General features: G+C 47.5%; 1 protein-coding gene across 3 annotated transcripts in view; it reads right to left on the reverse strand.

Moving 5' to 3' along the window:
• SLC24A4 (solute carrier family 24 member 4) overlaps positions 1–13,540 on the reverse strand; it is a 170,311-nt gene that overhangs the window by 55,428 nt on the left and 101,343 nt on the right. For all 3 annotated transcript variants that reach the window (XM_088464303.1, XM_088464302.1, XM_088464304.1), the window contains one exon: positions 1,615–1,699. In XM_088464303.1, the coding sequence (XP_088320429.1) occupies positions 1,615–1,699 (85 nt within the window). The remainder of the gene's footprint in view (positions 1–1,614; positions 1,700–13,540) is intronic.

Genomic DNA, 13,540 nt, shown 5'->3' on the forward strand with positions numbered 1-13,540 from the left:
CTTTGAAAAACTGATAGCTAACACCCTCTGTACATGGCACTAGTTGGAATTCCCTATGGTGAACGTCTGGTAGGATAGGGACCTTCTGATTCCTGCCCGGCAGGCTGATAGCCCCTTGTCGCTTCCATCCTAATAATGTTTCTATGGCGCATTTGCGAGCTGATGCCCGGTGGGACAACAGGGTCTGATACCCAGAAGTGCAGTTATAGCGGAAGATGTCACTATACTGTGAGCTCTTTGCCGAGATAGCACCCTTGATAAATCGTCCCGGCGGGTAACATCTCTGATGGCTGCGCACAGCTGTGAATAAGAGATGATATTTAAAGAGGCAAAACCACAATTAACAAAAATGCCCCTTACTGTGCCAATTACCTTGTTTATTTCAGTAATTATCGTGATAACCTTAATACCGTGGGGGAGAGTTATCAAATCTTGGCGAGAGATAAAAGTGGAGAAGTTGCTCATAGCAACCAAACAGCTTCTAGCTCTCATTTTTCTAGCACAGCCTGTAAAATGACAGATGCTGATAGGTTGCTATGGGCAACTTCTCCACTTTATCTATCTCCAAGATTTGATAGATCTCTCTCTTTGGGGTTTATGGGCCCGATTCAGACCAGCTCCCTAGATGTGTTCGCACACAGCGGTCAGCTGCCAAAGTATGCAAATCCCGCGATCGCACGGCAAGGCATTACCACGCCCACTATGTCTTGGCATGCGATTGCGGTGTGTATTTAGACGCCCACCAGTCTGTCTTAAGATGCCCACTTTCCCTTAGTAATACACGTCATCTCCAGGAAGTGTATGCAACCATCGGTAACATTGAGTAACATCGGACCCATACGCAGCACTTTTGGCTGACCATACCCTACCGCAAGCACTGCGAGTACTTCATGTATAATTCAGCCATGTGACGTGTATTATGACGCTGCGTCTTAATTGTGCACGCCTCTGATACAGCGTTAAGACGCTCAGACACGCCTGCGTTCACACCACCACTCCCCCGTTTCCATTGACCAACCCCTGTCACCACCCACAAACGGCTCGTCCTGTCACTCATTCTAACGAGGCGTCTGTGTACAAGGGGCGAACACTTCCCGATCGCATGGACTGGCTCGTGCACTGCGTCGCATATACATGCGCACAATGCAAACATCGACAGGCTACGTGTGAACGCAGCCTAGCGAACGGGTCTGAATCGGGTGCTATGTACTAAGCCTCGGAGGGAGATAAAGTGGATGGAGATAAAGGCGTCTAGTTACTAAGCTGTGTTAGGAGATAAAGTGAACGGAGGTAAGGTACCAATCAATCAGCTCCTAACTGTCATGTCACAGGCTGTGATTGAAAAATGGAGGATGCAACTTCTCCCTTGTGTTTCATTCCTCTAGTTTCTAGTGTCAAAATGATGTCATTTACTAAGCTGCATCCCGGTGCTGGACCACAACCAATCAGCTTTTATCTGTCTAGTGCGAGTTGCAAAGTGAAAACAAGTGTCTGACATGTAGTAGAAATGTTGTACCTAAATGCGCTGTTAGTACATAAGTCTTACCCGTGTCACTCACATCACGTACTCCTAGGATTAGCTGCACATCCGTCTGCACCAGGGTCTAGACTTACCAATAACGGAGGCAAATAGCTCTGGAGTAGAGCTTCCAGCTGCCATGAATGTCGCCCCAGCCACGTCTTCACTCAGATGCAGCCTCTGTAAGAGACAATTTCATGAGTAATGTCACAGGCAATGGCAGACGTACAGAGGTAGAGATTTACTAAGGCTTCTAGAACGAATTCTAGCTATCGTTTTCTAGAATGTACTAGATAAATGATATCTCGGGGGAGATTTATCGGGTCAGGTGTGGTAGAAGAGATAGACAGTGATTAGTTAGACAATGTCTAGATAGACCCCAGATGTTAGACAATCAATAGGTCGACAGGTACAAAAGGTCGACATGTAAGAAGGTCGACAGGTACAAATGATCGACAGCGCCAAAAGGTCGACATGAAAATGGTCAACGTAAAAATGGTCGACACATGATTTTTTTAGCCCTAATCTACAACCTAACGCTGACCCTAACCCTCCCCTTGGTGCCTAACCATAACCCTCCCTCCTGGTGCCTAAACCTAACCGTCAGGGTAGGTGCCTGACCCTAGCAGTCCCTTCTAGTGCTTAACCCTAACCATCCCTCCTGGTGCCTAACCCTAACCATCGGGGTAGGTGCCTGACCCTAACTGTCCCTTATAGTGCCTAACCCTAACCCTCCGGTAAGTGCCTAACCCTCCCTCCTGGTGCCTAACCCTAACTGTCTTGGTAAGTGCCTAACCCTAACCGTGGGGGTAAGTGTCTAACCCTAACCCTACAGTAAGTGCCTAACCCTAAAAAAACAAACAAAAAAATAATGTGTCGACCATTTTCATGTCGACCTTTGACCCTGTTGTACATTTGTGCCTGTCGACCTTCTTACATGTCGATCTTTAGTGTGTCGACCTTTTGTACCTGTCGACCTTTTGTACCTGTCGACCTATTGACAGTCTAACATCTGGAGTCTATCTAGACATTGTCTAATTAATAACTGTCTATCTACAGTCCGGAACCCGATTTATCAAAGCTTGGAGAGAGATAACGTACCAATCAATCAGCTTCTGACATTTTACAGGCTGTGTTTGAAAAATGACAGTTAGGAACCGATCGGTTGGTACTTAATCTCTCTCCACTTTATCTCTCTCCAAGCTTTGATAAATCTCCCCCCTAGAATCTGATTGGTTGGTATGGGGAACACCTCGACGCTTCCTAGCCTAGAGCACCATGCAATGTTGCCTAAACTACAGGGGGCGCATGAGCTGCGGCCATTACGAGGAGTCCCAGCATTACTGGGTGACCACCACTCTCAGGATCCTGATCCGCTTTCAGATGGACAAAGTGGTGGCTTCTGTTCAGCTAGTGCTGGACCAGACTGGGAAACGAGGGTGGCATCCACTGTCCCCAACACAAACATCGCTGTGGGCCCCGGTGATTTAGTATTCCACCCCTGTCACAGCCATCTTCTCTCTCAATGACAGGTAACCAAGTAGATGGTGTCAATCAGCAGGGGCCCTTATTGCACGAAGGGCCTGGTGAGAATTCTGGGAATGAATCTTTGCTTCGACAAGGTGTGATTGACGTGGAGCCTGGGAGAAGGCATTTGGCAGTGGAACATTTGTTTGTACATTATGTATGCATTGGTGGCTTCTGTTATCTCTGCATAATTCAAGGTAAACAGTTAGCATTCTGAATTGGCTCCAAATGCACAACAGATTTAGTCATTATTCACGCCAATCTTTACTCAAAGGTTTCTGTGCATCTGCCGTGCCAAGAATGAAGCGCTATAAAACCAGGGCAAAAATAAATGGCTGCTGTATCTGATATAAAGGAACAGAGGGCCTGATTCAGAGCCGAACGCTCTGACCAGAGCGCTCGCTCTGAATCAGGGCCCTCCTCCATGAAAATGGAGCGGCCTCCTGGCCGCTCGCATAGCTGTGGGTGACCACCCACAGCATATGCGAGCGTCCATGATGATGGTCGCGATGGTCTTGACCATCGCGACCATCGGGCTTGCGACGGAGACCCTGCGGTAGGGTCTCGCTGCCGCAAGCCCTGGAGTGATTTTGGCTCTATCAGAGCCAAAATCACTCCCACTGACATCACTAGTGATGTCAGTGGGGCCGGCTTCAGACGGTAGGAGTTCCCATGGGAACGCCTCCATCTGGCAGCCACGCCCCCGGCACGCCCACCAAAGGGGGCGTGCTGTCAATCAACATCGACAGCACGCCCCCTTTGGTGCGAGACCAGGAGCGATGGTGAGCCCGTCGCTCGCCGGGTCTCGCGCATGCGCACGACGGAGCTCCCTCCGTCGCGCGCATGCGCAGTGGGGGAACATCGACCCGCTTGCGAGCGTCCTGCGCTCGCGAGCGGGTCTGAATGACCCCCAGAGAACACGATGGTGGTGAGGGGAGGGGGGGTTGGAAAGGAAATACTGCAAAGGAACTGCAAAACTGGGGTGTAATAGATACGGTAGAACACAGAACACGTAATAACATCCACTGGATTGCATTTTAAATTGTACCCTTCAAATTATGACATCACAAGATGCAGACTCTAATGGTTATAAATAAGATTTAAAATTCACCGTCTCCTATGCAGCAAAGAGAAGAGAGGTTGGGGTGACAACTCAGACTCCTGCCTTCTCCAAATAAACTCACACATATCAACTGAAATGTCCAGCTCACAAGTAGGCAGGTTAGACACTACCCAAAGGGACGTCCCGTTGAGAGCTAAGATGTTACGTGGCAATGTTTGTTACAGCTAAGTATCAAGGATCCCAGCAGACAACACATGCACATCCACAATTATTTTATTTTTAGATTATCTCATTGAACTTCATCTGAAATGCAAAAACTGGGAGAACATGATAGAACACGGATAGGGGCTTGGTTGAAATCCAAACCAATACCACAGTATCACTGCTAACCACTGTGCCGCCAATATCAGTTTATTATCAATGGAAAGATGCTAATTTTCTAAATAAAAGAGATAGTAGAGCCACACTTGCCTACTTTTGAAAAAGCATTTCAGGGAGATTGTGAAAGCAGAGGTAAAGTGGGCGTGTACTGCTACATCTGAGAGGCGTGTCATACATGTGATAGGCGTGTACTGCTACATCTGAGAGGCGTGTTATACATGTGATGGGCGTGTACTGCTACATTTGAGGGGCGTGTTATACATGTGATGGGCGTGTACTGTTACATCTGAGAGGCATGTTATACATGTGATGGGCGTGTACTGCTACATCTTAGGGGCGTGTCATACATGTGATGGGCGTGTACTGCTACATTTGAGGGGCATCATACATGTGATGGGCGTGTACTGCTACATCTGAGAGGCGTGTTATACATGTGAATGGCGTGTCCTCTACATCTGAGGGGCGTGTCATACATGTGATAGGCGTGTACTGCTACATCTGAGAGGCATGTTATACATGTGATAGGCGTGAACTGCTACATCTGAGAGGCATGTCATACATGTGATGGGTGTGTACTGCTACATCTGAGGGGCGTGCCATACATGTGATGGGCGTTTACTGCTACATCTGAGGGGCGTGTCATACATGTGATGGGCGTGTACTGCTACATCTGAGAGGCGTGTTATACATGAGATGGGCGTGTACTGCTACATCTGAGGGGCGTGTTATACATGTGATAGTTGTGTACTGCTACATCTGAGAGGCGTTTTATACATGTGATAGGCGTGTACTGCTACATCTGAGGGGCGTGTTATACATGTGATAGGTGTGTACTGCTACATCTGAGAGGCGTGTTATACATGTGATAGGCGTGTACTGCTAATTCTGAGAGGCGTGTTATACATGTGATGGGTGTGTACTGCTACATCTGAGAGGCGTGTTATACATGTGATAGGCGTGTACTGCTACATCTGAGAGGTGTGTTATACATGTGATAGGCGTGTACTGCTACAACTGAGAGGCGTGTTATACATGTGATGGGCGTGTAATGCTACATCTGAGGGGCGTGTCATACATGTGATGGGCGTGTACAGCTACATCTGAGGGGCGAGTCATACATGTGATGGGCGTGTACTGCTACATCTGAGAGGCGTGTTATACATGTGATAGGCGTGTACTGCTACATCTGAGAGGCGTGTTATACATGTGATAGGCGTGTACTGCTACATCTGAGAGGCGTGTTATATATGTGATGGGCGTGTACTGCTACCTCTGAGGGGCGTGTCATACATGTGATGGGCATGTACTGCTACATCTGAGGGGCGTGTCATACATGTGATGGGCGTTTACTGCTACATCTGAGGTGTGTGTCATACATGTGATGAGCTTGTACTGCTACATCTGAGAGGTGTGTTATACATGTGATGGACGTGCACTGCTACCTCTGAGGGGTGTGTCATACATGTGATGGGCGTGTACTGCTACATCTGAGAGGCGTGTTATACATGTGATGGACGTGTACTGCTACCTCTGAGGGGTGTGTCATACATGTGATGAGCATGTACTGCTACCTCTGAGAGGCGTGTTATACATGTGATGGGCGTGCACTGCTACCTCTGAGAGGCGTGTCATAATACTGACTTACATCCAAATGTAACCGAGACCCAAAGCCGTTAGTAACATCTATTTGTTGATGCAAACACACTGATACTTTTCAGAAAATTCATGTAGCCATAGGGATCATTGTGCCTTATAACCAATGCAGGGAAATTATACTAATGAATGTATATATCTTTGCTGGCAATCAGGGAAAGTTGGCAAGTATGAGTAGAGGGGTATCTAAGAAAGCGGTAATGGGCCTGATACAGAGGTACACGCTAACTGCACACAATGCCTATGTTCACGTAATTAAGCGATTGTTTGCTACTGCGCATGCGCAAAATATTCTGAAGACTCCCCCCATGGCACATGCGTTACCCTGCTGTGAGTATGCACAAATGTTCTTGTTGCGTATGGGACCACTGGTATCAGAACTTGCGAGGGATAACCATGGGGGTTCCTAGGCGGTGACCTGAAGTGAATAAAAAAAATCTGTGTTGAGTGTTATGGGAGTATCGCGGTGGTGTCAGTGAAAGTGACTGGGTTCTCAGACGCAGAGTCGCAGCCGCAGAGGCCATGTTCAGAAAGAGGGCCTGAATCAGACCCGGTCGCAAGCGCTGAGCTTGCAACCGGGTCTGAATCAGGTCCAGAATTCAGACGGAGACACTGAAACTGCTGGCGCACATGCTGACGGTGCACAGATGGTGGATTGTTCAGAACAACCGGCGGTGGTGCACCATGCATGGGCAGTGAAAGTGGGCGTCTTAGGGCGTGCACATACTGGTGCGCACTAGTATACAAGGGGAAGACTGAAACTCGCATTTGCATATTATCGGCGCCGCTTCCCCACAAGAAGATGCGGCCACGGCGGAGACTACGTGCCCCTATGCATTACAGTAGGCCCACAGTGAAAGAAAGATCATCATTGGTTCATCTCGCAAGACACAAATATGGTACAGAACAGAACCAAGAATGACGTCCACTAAAATTCCCTAAAATCTAATTAGATAATTGAAGACTCAGAGGTAAGGGGCAAAGTTACACATTGACTATGGGAGGTCTCAAGTTTAAATGTGTACATACTATTCCATAGCGGTGCAACCTATTCCAACTGATAATGGATGGCTCTCAGGAAAGGCCACATTAGGTCCGGCGCTAGGTGTCGCGGCACCCTGTGCCGTACAGTGTACCCCCCGCCCCTTCCTTCACTGCGCCCTCCCCCTGTGCTTACATATTCACTGCAACCGGCGGGGCAGCGGGTGGGTTTTTCCTACTGCCGGACTCCGGCGCCCCTGTGGGCCCGCACAGCCAGGAACATACCTGGAGCCGGCCCTGGGCCACATACTCCCATTTAGATAATAAGCTGGACCCTTCTTCCATAGTTGGGGGCCTACAACAACAAGTTAAAAACTAGCGCAGAGTCCATGCTGGTTTCCTATATCATATCAACGCAAGCTCCGAGCAGTTGGGACTAGAGTTATTTTGTCCATTGCCAATTCATCCTTATCAACACCCAGAATGTATGTGGAGTGGGAACCTTGGGATCTGTTCACTAAAGTCTTGGAGAGAGATAAATTGGAGATTTACCAACCAATCAGCTCCTGTCACTTTGCAGGCTGTGTTTGATAAATGACAGTTAGGAGCTGATTGATTGGTACTTTATCTCTCTCCAAGGCTTAGTACATAGACCTCCTTGTCTGTGAGTATCTGCAATGTACTGTCTGTATTTTCCAGACTTGAATTTAGGTGCATGGGAAAGCCGTTCTCTATAAATGGATACTGGGAAACAAAACAGTTAAGCTGCTAATTGTGTTTCTATAGCACTGTACATTGTGCCAAAAATATATATTCACATTTCAAAACAGAAGCCTATAAAAACATAGGTTCTAACATATCTACTTGTGAGCATCTGTTTCAGCTGACATGTATCATATGAATTTGAAAACACAGCAGTCCGAGCTCTCACACTCAGGTGTGGTATATTTTGTCCACATTCGTCATCTCGACATGAGAATGCTGACATGAGAATGCTGACAAATGCGAATGCTGACATTGACCACATAGACATTTAACACGTCGACACTGATTAAATGTAGTCATGATTAGAATTTTGACAAAACGTCCCTGGGGGTCTAGCGGTGACTTACCTGGTACGTCAGCTCCAGCGATGTCTTCCGGTCTTGGCGGTGATGTCCTGGCGATTTCTGGCATGTCCTATGGCACTGCCAGCAGTGAGTATCCCTAGTCCTTCACCTGGTGCCTGACTCTAACCTTCCCTCCCATAGCCTATCCATGCGACAGTGCGATGTAACAATACAATACATTGCGCACGCTGTACACACCGCACGATCCGGTGTACGATGGTGCAATCTACTGCGCGATGGTTGCTTCTGTGGTCAGGCTGCGGGAGCTGAAGCTTCCCGCAGCCTGGCCGGTGCCTGGTCACGCAAGAGGCCAGGAATCTGCATCCACCGACGCAGACCCTGGCCTCATCCCTCCCAAAAAATGGGGGTGACACGACACCTTTTCTTGGAACCGTGACCAGGCACCCCCCACGCTACTCCCCTAAATGCCACAGCATGTCAATCGGGCCTACACAGTTGCAGACCCCAATCCATCGGAGATGTGCGTTAATCATCGGTTGAACGTACACCTTTGAATCAGGGCCCATATATACGGTGCGTAAGATATATCACTCCAATCCGCCACACAACAATTATGGGCTCCATTTACTATCGAACGAAAATACCAGCGGCAATTAGTATCACTGTGATACAAATGAAAATGCCACTAGTATTTATTAATACTTAACCTTCTGGCGAGGTCCCGCGAAGTCCAGCAAAGTCCCCAGTGAGGTCCTCCGGTAGGCTGCCTAATGCTGCCAGCAACGGGGCTCCAGTGTTATGCGCATGCGCGACGGTCCATCTGCGCATGTGCGATAGCGATGCTGTGAAAATAGCGGTATTCATAGATTACCGAGCACTAAAGGGGTTTTGTTTCGTTAGTAAATGGAGCCCAATACATAATATGATGGATCATATAGCGTGTACACAGCTTTAGGGCAGAGTCAGAGGACCATTTTATATATTAGAAAAGTTCCAGCGTTCAGTGCGCTCTACTGCTTCCGTGCTGAAGTGGATGGTGAGTACTGCTCCCCTGTCACTAGGGAGCACTTAGGCTCTGAAGATGCTGCATAAAACATGTTCTATTCTATCAGAGACTTGTGTTGGAAGCGCCCGCCCGGCCTGTACACTATGTATACCCTGGCATCTGCAATACGTTTTTTATAGCACGTTAAATGCAATTAAACATGCATATAAACCAGAGTTTGTTTATTTAGGTGTTTAATATATGTAAATGAGCAGCACAGTGACATAGTGGATAGTATTACTGCCTCACAGCACCAGGGTCCTATCGGTGTGGAGTTTGTATGCTCTCGCCAAGTTTGCATGGGTTTCTTCCCACACACCAAAAACATACTGGTAGGATACTTGGGGGTCTATTTACTAAGCAGTAGGGGTGTGCACCGGCCACTTTTCGTGTTTTGTGTTTTGGTTTTGGATCTGGATCTTTCTTCGTGTTTTGGATCTGGATTGGTTTTGCCAAAACCACCCTTCGGTGTTTTGGGTTCTGGGTTTTGTGTTTTGGATCTGTATTTTTTTTAAAAAAAGCATAAAAACAGCTAAAATCACAGAATTTGTGGGTTTTTCTGCTCCTATGCTATTATTAACCTCAATAACCTTAATTTCCACTCATTTCCAGTCTATTCTGAACATCTCACACCTCACAATAGTGTTTTTATGTCCAAAAGGTTGCACCGAGTTAGCTGGATGACTATGCTAAGAGATACGAGTGGGCGGCACAAACACGTGGTCCATCTAGGCGTGATACTGCAGTGGCAGACAGGATGGCAGTTTGAAAAACTAGGCCCCAAACTATACATAATGCAAAGAAAAAAAAGAGGTGCAAGATGGAATTGTCCTTGGGCCCTCCCACCCACCCTTATGTTGTATAAACAGGACATGCACACTTTAACAAACCAAACATTTCAGCGCCAGGGTCTGCCACACGACTGTGGCTGAAATGATTGGTTCGTTTGGGCCCCCACAAAACAAGCTGGCAATTAATCTGTCCCTGCACTAACTGGCTCTACGGAGGCAAGATGTCGTCCTCATCCTCCTCATCCACAGATTACTCACCCTCTTCAGTGTTGTGTACATCCTCATCCTCACAGAGTATTAATTCGTCCCCGCTGGAATCCACAACCACAGGTCCCTCTGTACGTTCTGGAGGCTGGTCTCCCTGGAAGAGTTGATAATTCATTTTATGAACATCATCTTCTCCACATTTTGTGGAAGCAACCTCCTACGCCTTTCGCTGACAAGGTTCCCGGCTGCACTAAACACTCTTTCGGAGTACACACTGGAGGGGGGGCAACTCAGGTAAAATAGAGCCAGTTTGTACAGGGACCTCCAAATTGCTTCAATTTCCTGCCAGTACAGGTACGGACTGTCTGACATGCCTACTTGGATGCTGTCACCGATGTAATCCTTTAACAGACAGACGCACGCTTGTCGCTGCTGCTTTGAGGATGCAAGTGCAGCTACAGCCCACACAATTCACAAAGACAGAAAAAAGAAGAATATTTTTATTGGTTGTGTAGCACACTTTGAGGGTGTCACCACCCTTTAACAGACAGACGCACGCTTGTCGCTGCTGCTTTGAGGATGCAAGTGCGGATACAGCCCACACAATTCACAAAGACAGAAAAAAAAAGAACAATATTTTTATTGTTTGTGTAGCACACTTTGAGGGTGTCACCACCCTTTAACAGACAGACGCACGCTTGTCGCTGCTGCTTTGAGGACAGTATCATATGCAGTGACAGTAGACTAGTCAGAAATTGTTGGCACGTCCTTCAGTCCGGACCAGATGTCCAAACCAGCCCTTGACTTATGACACAGGCGCATGCTTGGCGCTGCTACTATGTTGATGCACGTGCGGCTACATCGCACACAAGTCACAAACACATTAAAAAAATAGTTTTTAATTATTTGGAGCACTTTGAGGGTTACACCACCCTTTAACAGACAGACGCACGCTTGTCGCTGCTGCTTTGAGGATGCAAGTGCAGCTACAGCCCACACAATTCACAAAGACAGAAAAAAAAAGAAGAATATTTTTATTGTTTGTGTAGCACACTTTGAGGGTGTCACCACCCTTTAACAGACAGACGCACGCTTGTCGCTGCTGCTTTGAGGATGCAAGTGCGGCTACATCGCACACAAGTCACAAACACATTAAAAAAATCGTTTTTTATTTTTTGGAGCACTTTGAGAGTTACACCACCCTTTAACAGACAGACGCACGCTTGTCGCTGCTGCTTTGAGGATGCAAGTGCGGCTACAGCCCACACAATTCACAAAGACAGAAAAAAAAAGAAGAATATTTTTATTGTTTGTGTAGCACACTTTGAGGGTGTCACCACCCTTTAACAGAGAGACGCACGCTTGTCGCTGCTGCTTTGAGGATGCAAGTGCGGCTACAGCCCACACAATTCACAAAGACAGAAAAAAAAAGAAGAATATTTTTATTGTTTGTGTAGCACACTTTGAGGGTGTCACCACCCTTTAACAGACAGACGCACGCTTGTCGCTGCTGCTTTGAGGATGCAAGTGCGGCTACAGCCCACACAATTCACAAAGACAGAAAAAAGAAGAAGAATATTTTTATTGTTTGTGTAGCACACTTTGAGGGTGTCAGCACCCTTTAACAGACAGACGCACGCTTGTCGCTGCTGCTTTAAGGATGCAGGTGCGGCTACAGCCCACACATTTCACAAAGACAGAAAAAAAAAGAACAATATTTTTATTGTTTGTGTAGCACACTTTGAGGGTGTCACCACCCTTTAACAGACAGACGCACGCGTGTCGCTGCTGCTTTGAGGATGCAAGTGCAGCTACAGCCCACACAATTCACAAAGACAGAAAAAAAAAGAAGAATATTTTTATTGTTTGTGTAGCACACTTTGAGGGTGTCACCACCCTTTAACAGACAGACGCACGCTTGTCGCTGCTGCTTTGAGGATGCAGGTGGAATCTAGACGGGATTTGGAACCGGGGACACACTACCTCCATCAATTGTCTAAATCCCACTGCACTAATGGCGGATACCGGACGCACGTCTAACACCAACATAGCAGTCAAGGCCTCAGTTATACGTTTTGCTTCAGGATGACTGCTGTCGTACTTCATCCTCATCGCTAGGGACTGTTGGAGGGTCAATTGTTTAGTAAAAGTAGTGATGTTCCTACTTCCTCTCTGGGATGATGAACAACTCCCAGCAGCAGCAATAGCACTAGGAGAAAGTGGTTCTTGATCTTTCCCTATTTTATTTTTATCGGAGAAAGTTTGGTCCTCCATTTATGTTATATTGATATATACGTGCTTGGCACTACTTTGTTGATGCACGTACGGCTACTGCGCACACAATTCACAAACATAGAAAATAATTTTTTTTTGGGTTTGGACTGGAGTGTACTTTGGGAGTTACAGCACCCTTTACCGGTCAAGCCAGCCGGCCCTTTACTTATGACACAGGCGCACGCTTGGCACTACTTTGTTGATGCACGTGCGGCTACTGCGCACACAATTCACAAACACAGAAAATATTTTTTTTTTGGTTTGGAGTGTACTTTGGGGGTTACAGCACCCTTTAACGGTCAAGCCAGCCGGCCCTTTACTTATGACACAGGCGCACGCTTGGCACTACTTTGTTGATGCACGTGCGGCTACTGCGCACACAATTCACAAACACAGAAAATATATATTTTTTTGGTTTGGAGTGTACTTTGGGGGTTACAGCACCCTTTAACGGTCAAGCCAGCCGGCCCTTTACTTATGACACAGGCGCACGCTTGGCACTACTTTGTTGATGCACGTGCGGCTACTGCGCACACAATTCACAAACACACAAAAAATATTATTTTTTTAGCACTTGTGGGGAGCACCCCTGATGGACAGAGCACCCCCTGGACAACACTACAGCACCCCTTTAGGACTGGGACACTGCACAGGACTTTGGAGTGGACACAGCCCCTATGGAGAACTGACTGCACAACACAGTCCAGCCAGCCCCTATGGACTTTGAAGTAGTGGACAACAGCAGCACAGCGCAGCACAGCACAGCACAACACTACTCTGCACTACACTACACTACACAGCCCAGCCAGCCCTAACTCCCACCCTCCCTCTTCACTGTCCACAGCCGAGTGAGAAAATGGCGCCGACGCGGGTACCTTATATAGGATCCAAAACCCGCGAGACTCGGAAGGCGGGATGATGACGTTTTGCCTAGATTTCAGATCCGAGTCAGGCGGGAAAAGTCGAGCCTGACTCGGATCTGCCTCGGATCGGGGGGGCTCGGGGGGGTTCGGATTTCAGAAATCCGAA

The sequence above is a fragment of the Taudactylus pleione genome, unplaced genomic scaffold, assembly GCF_031769625.1.
Source record: "Taudactylus pleione unplaced genomic scaffold, aTauple2 ptg001628l, whole genome shotgun sequence".
NCBI classification, from domain to species: domain Eukaryota; kingdom Metazoa; phylum Chordata; class Amphibia; order Anura; family Myobatrachidae; genus Taudactylus; species Taudactylus pleione.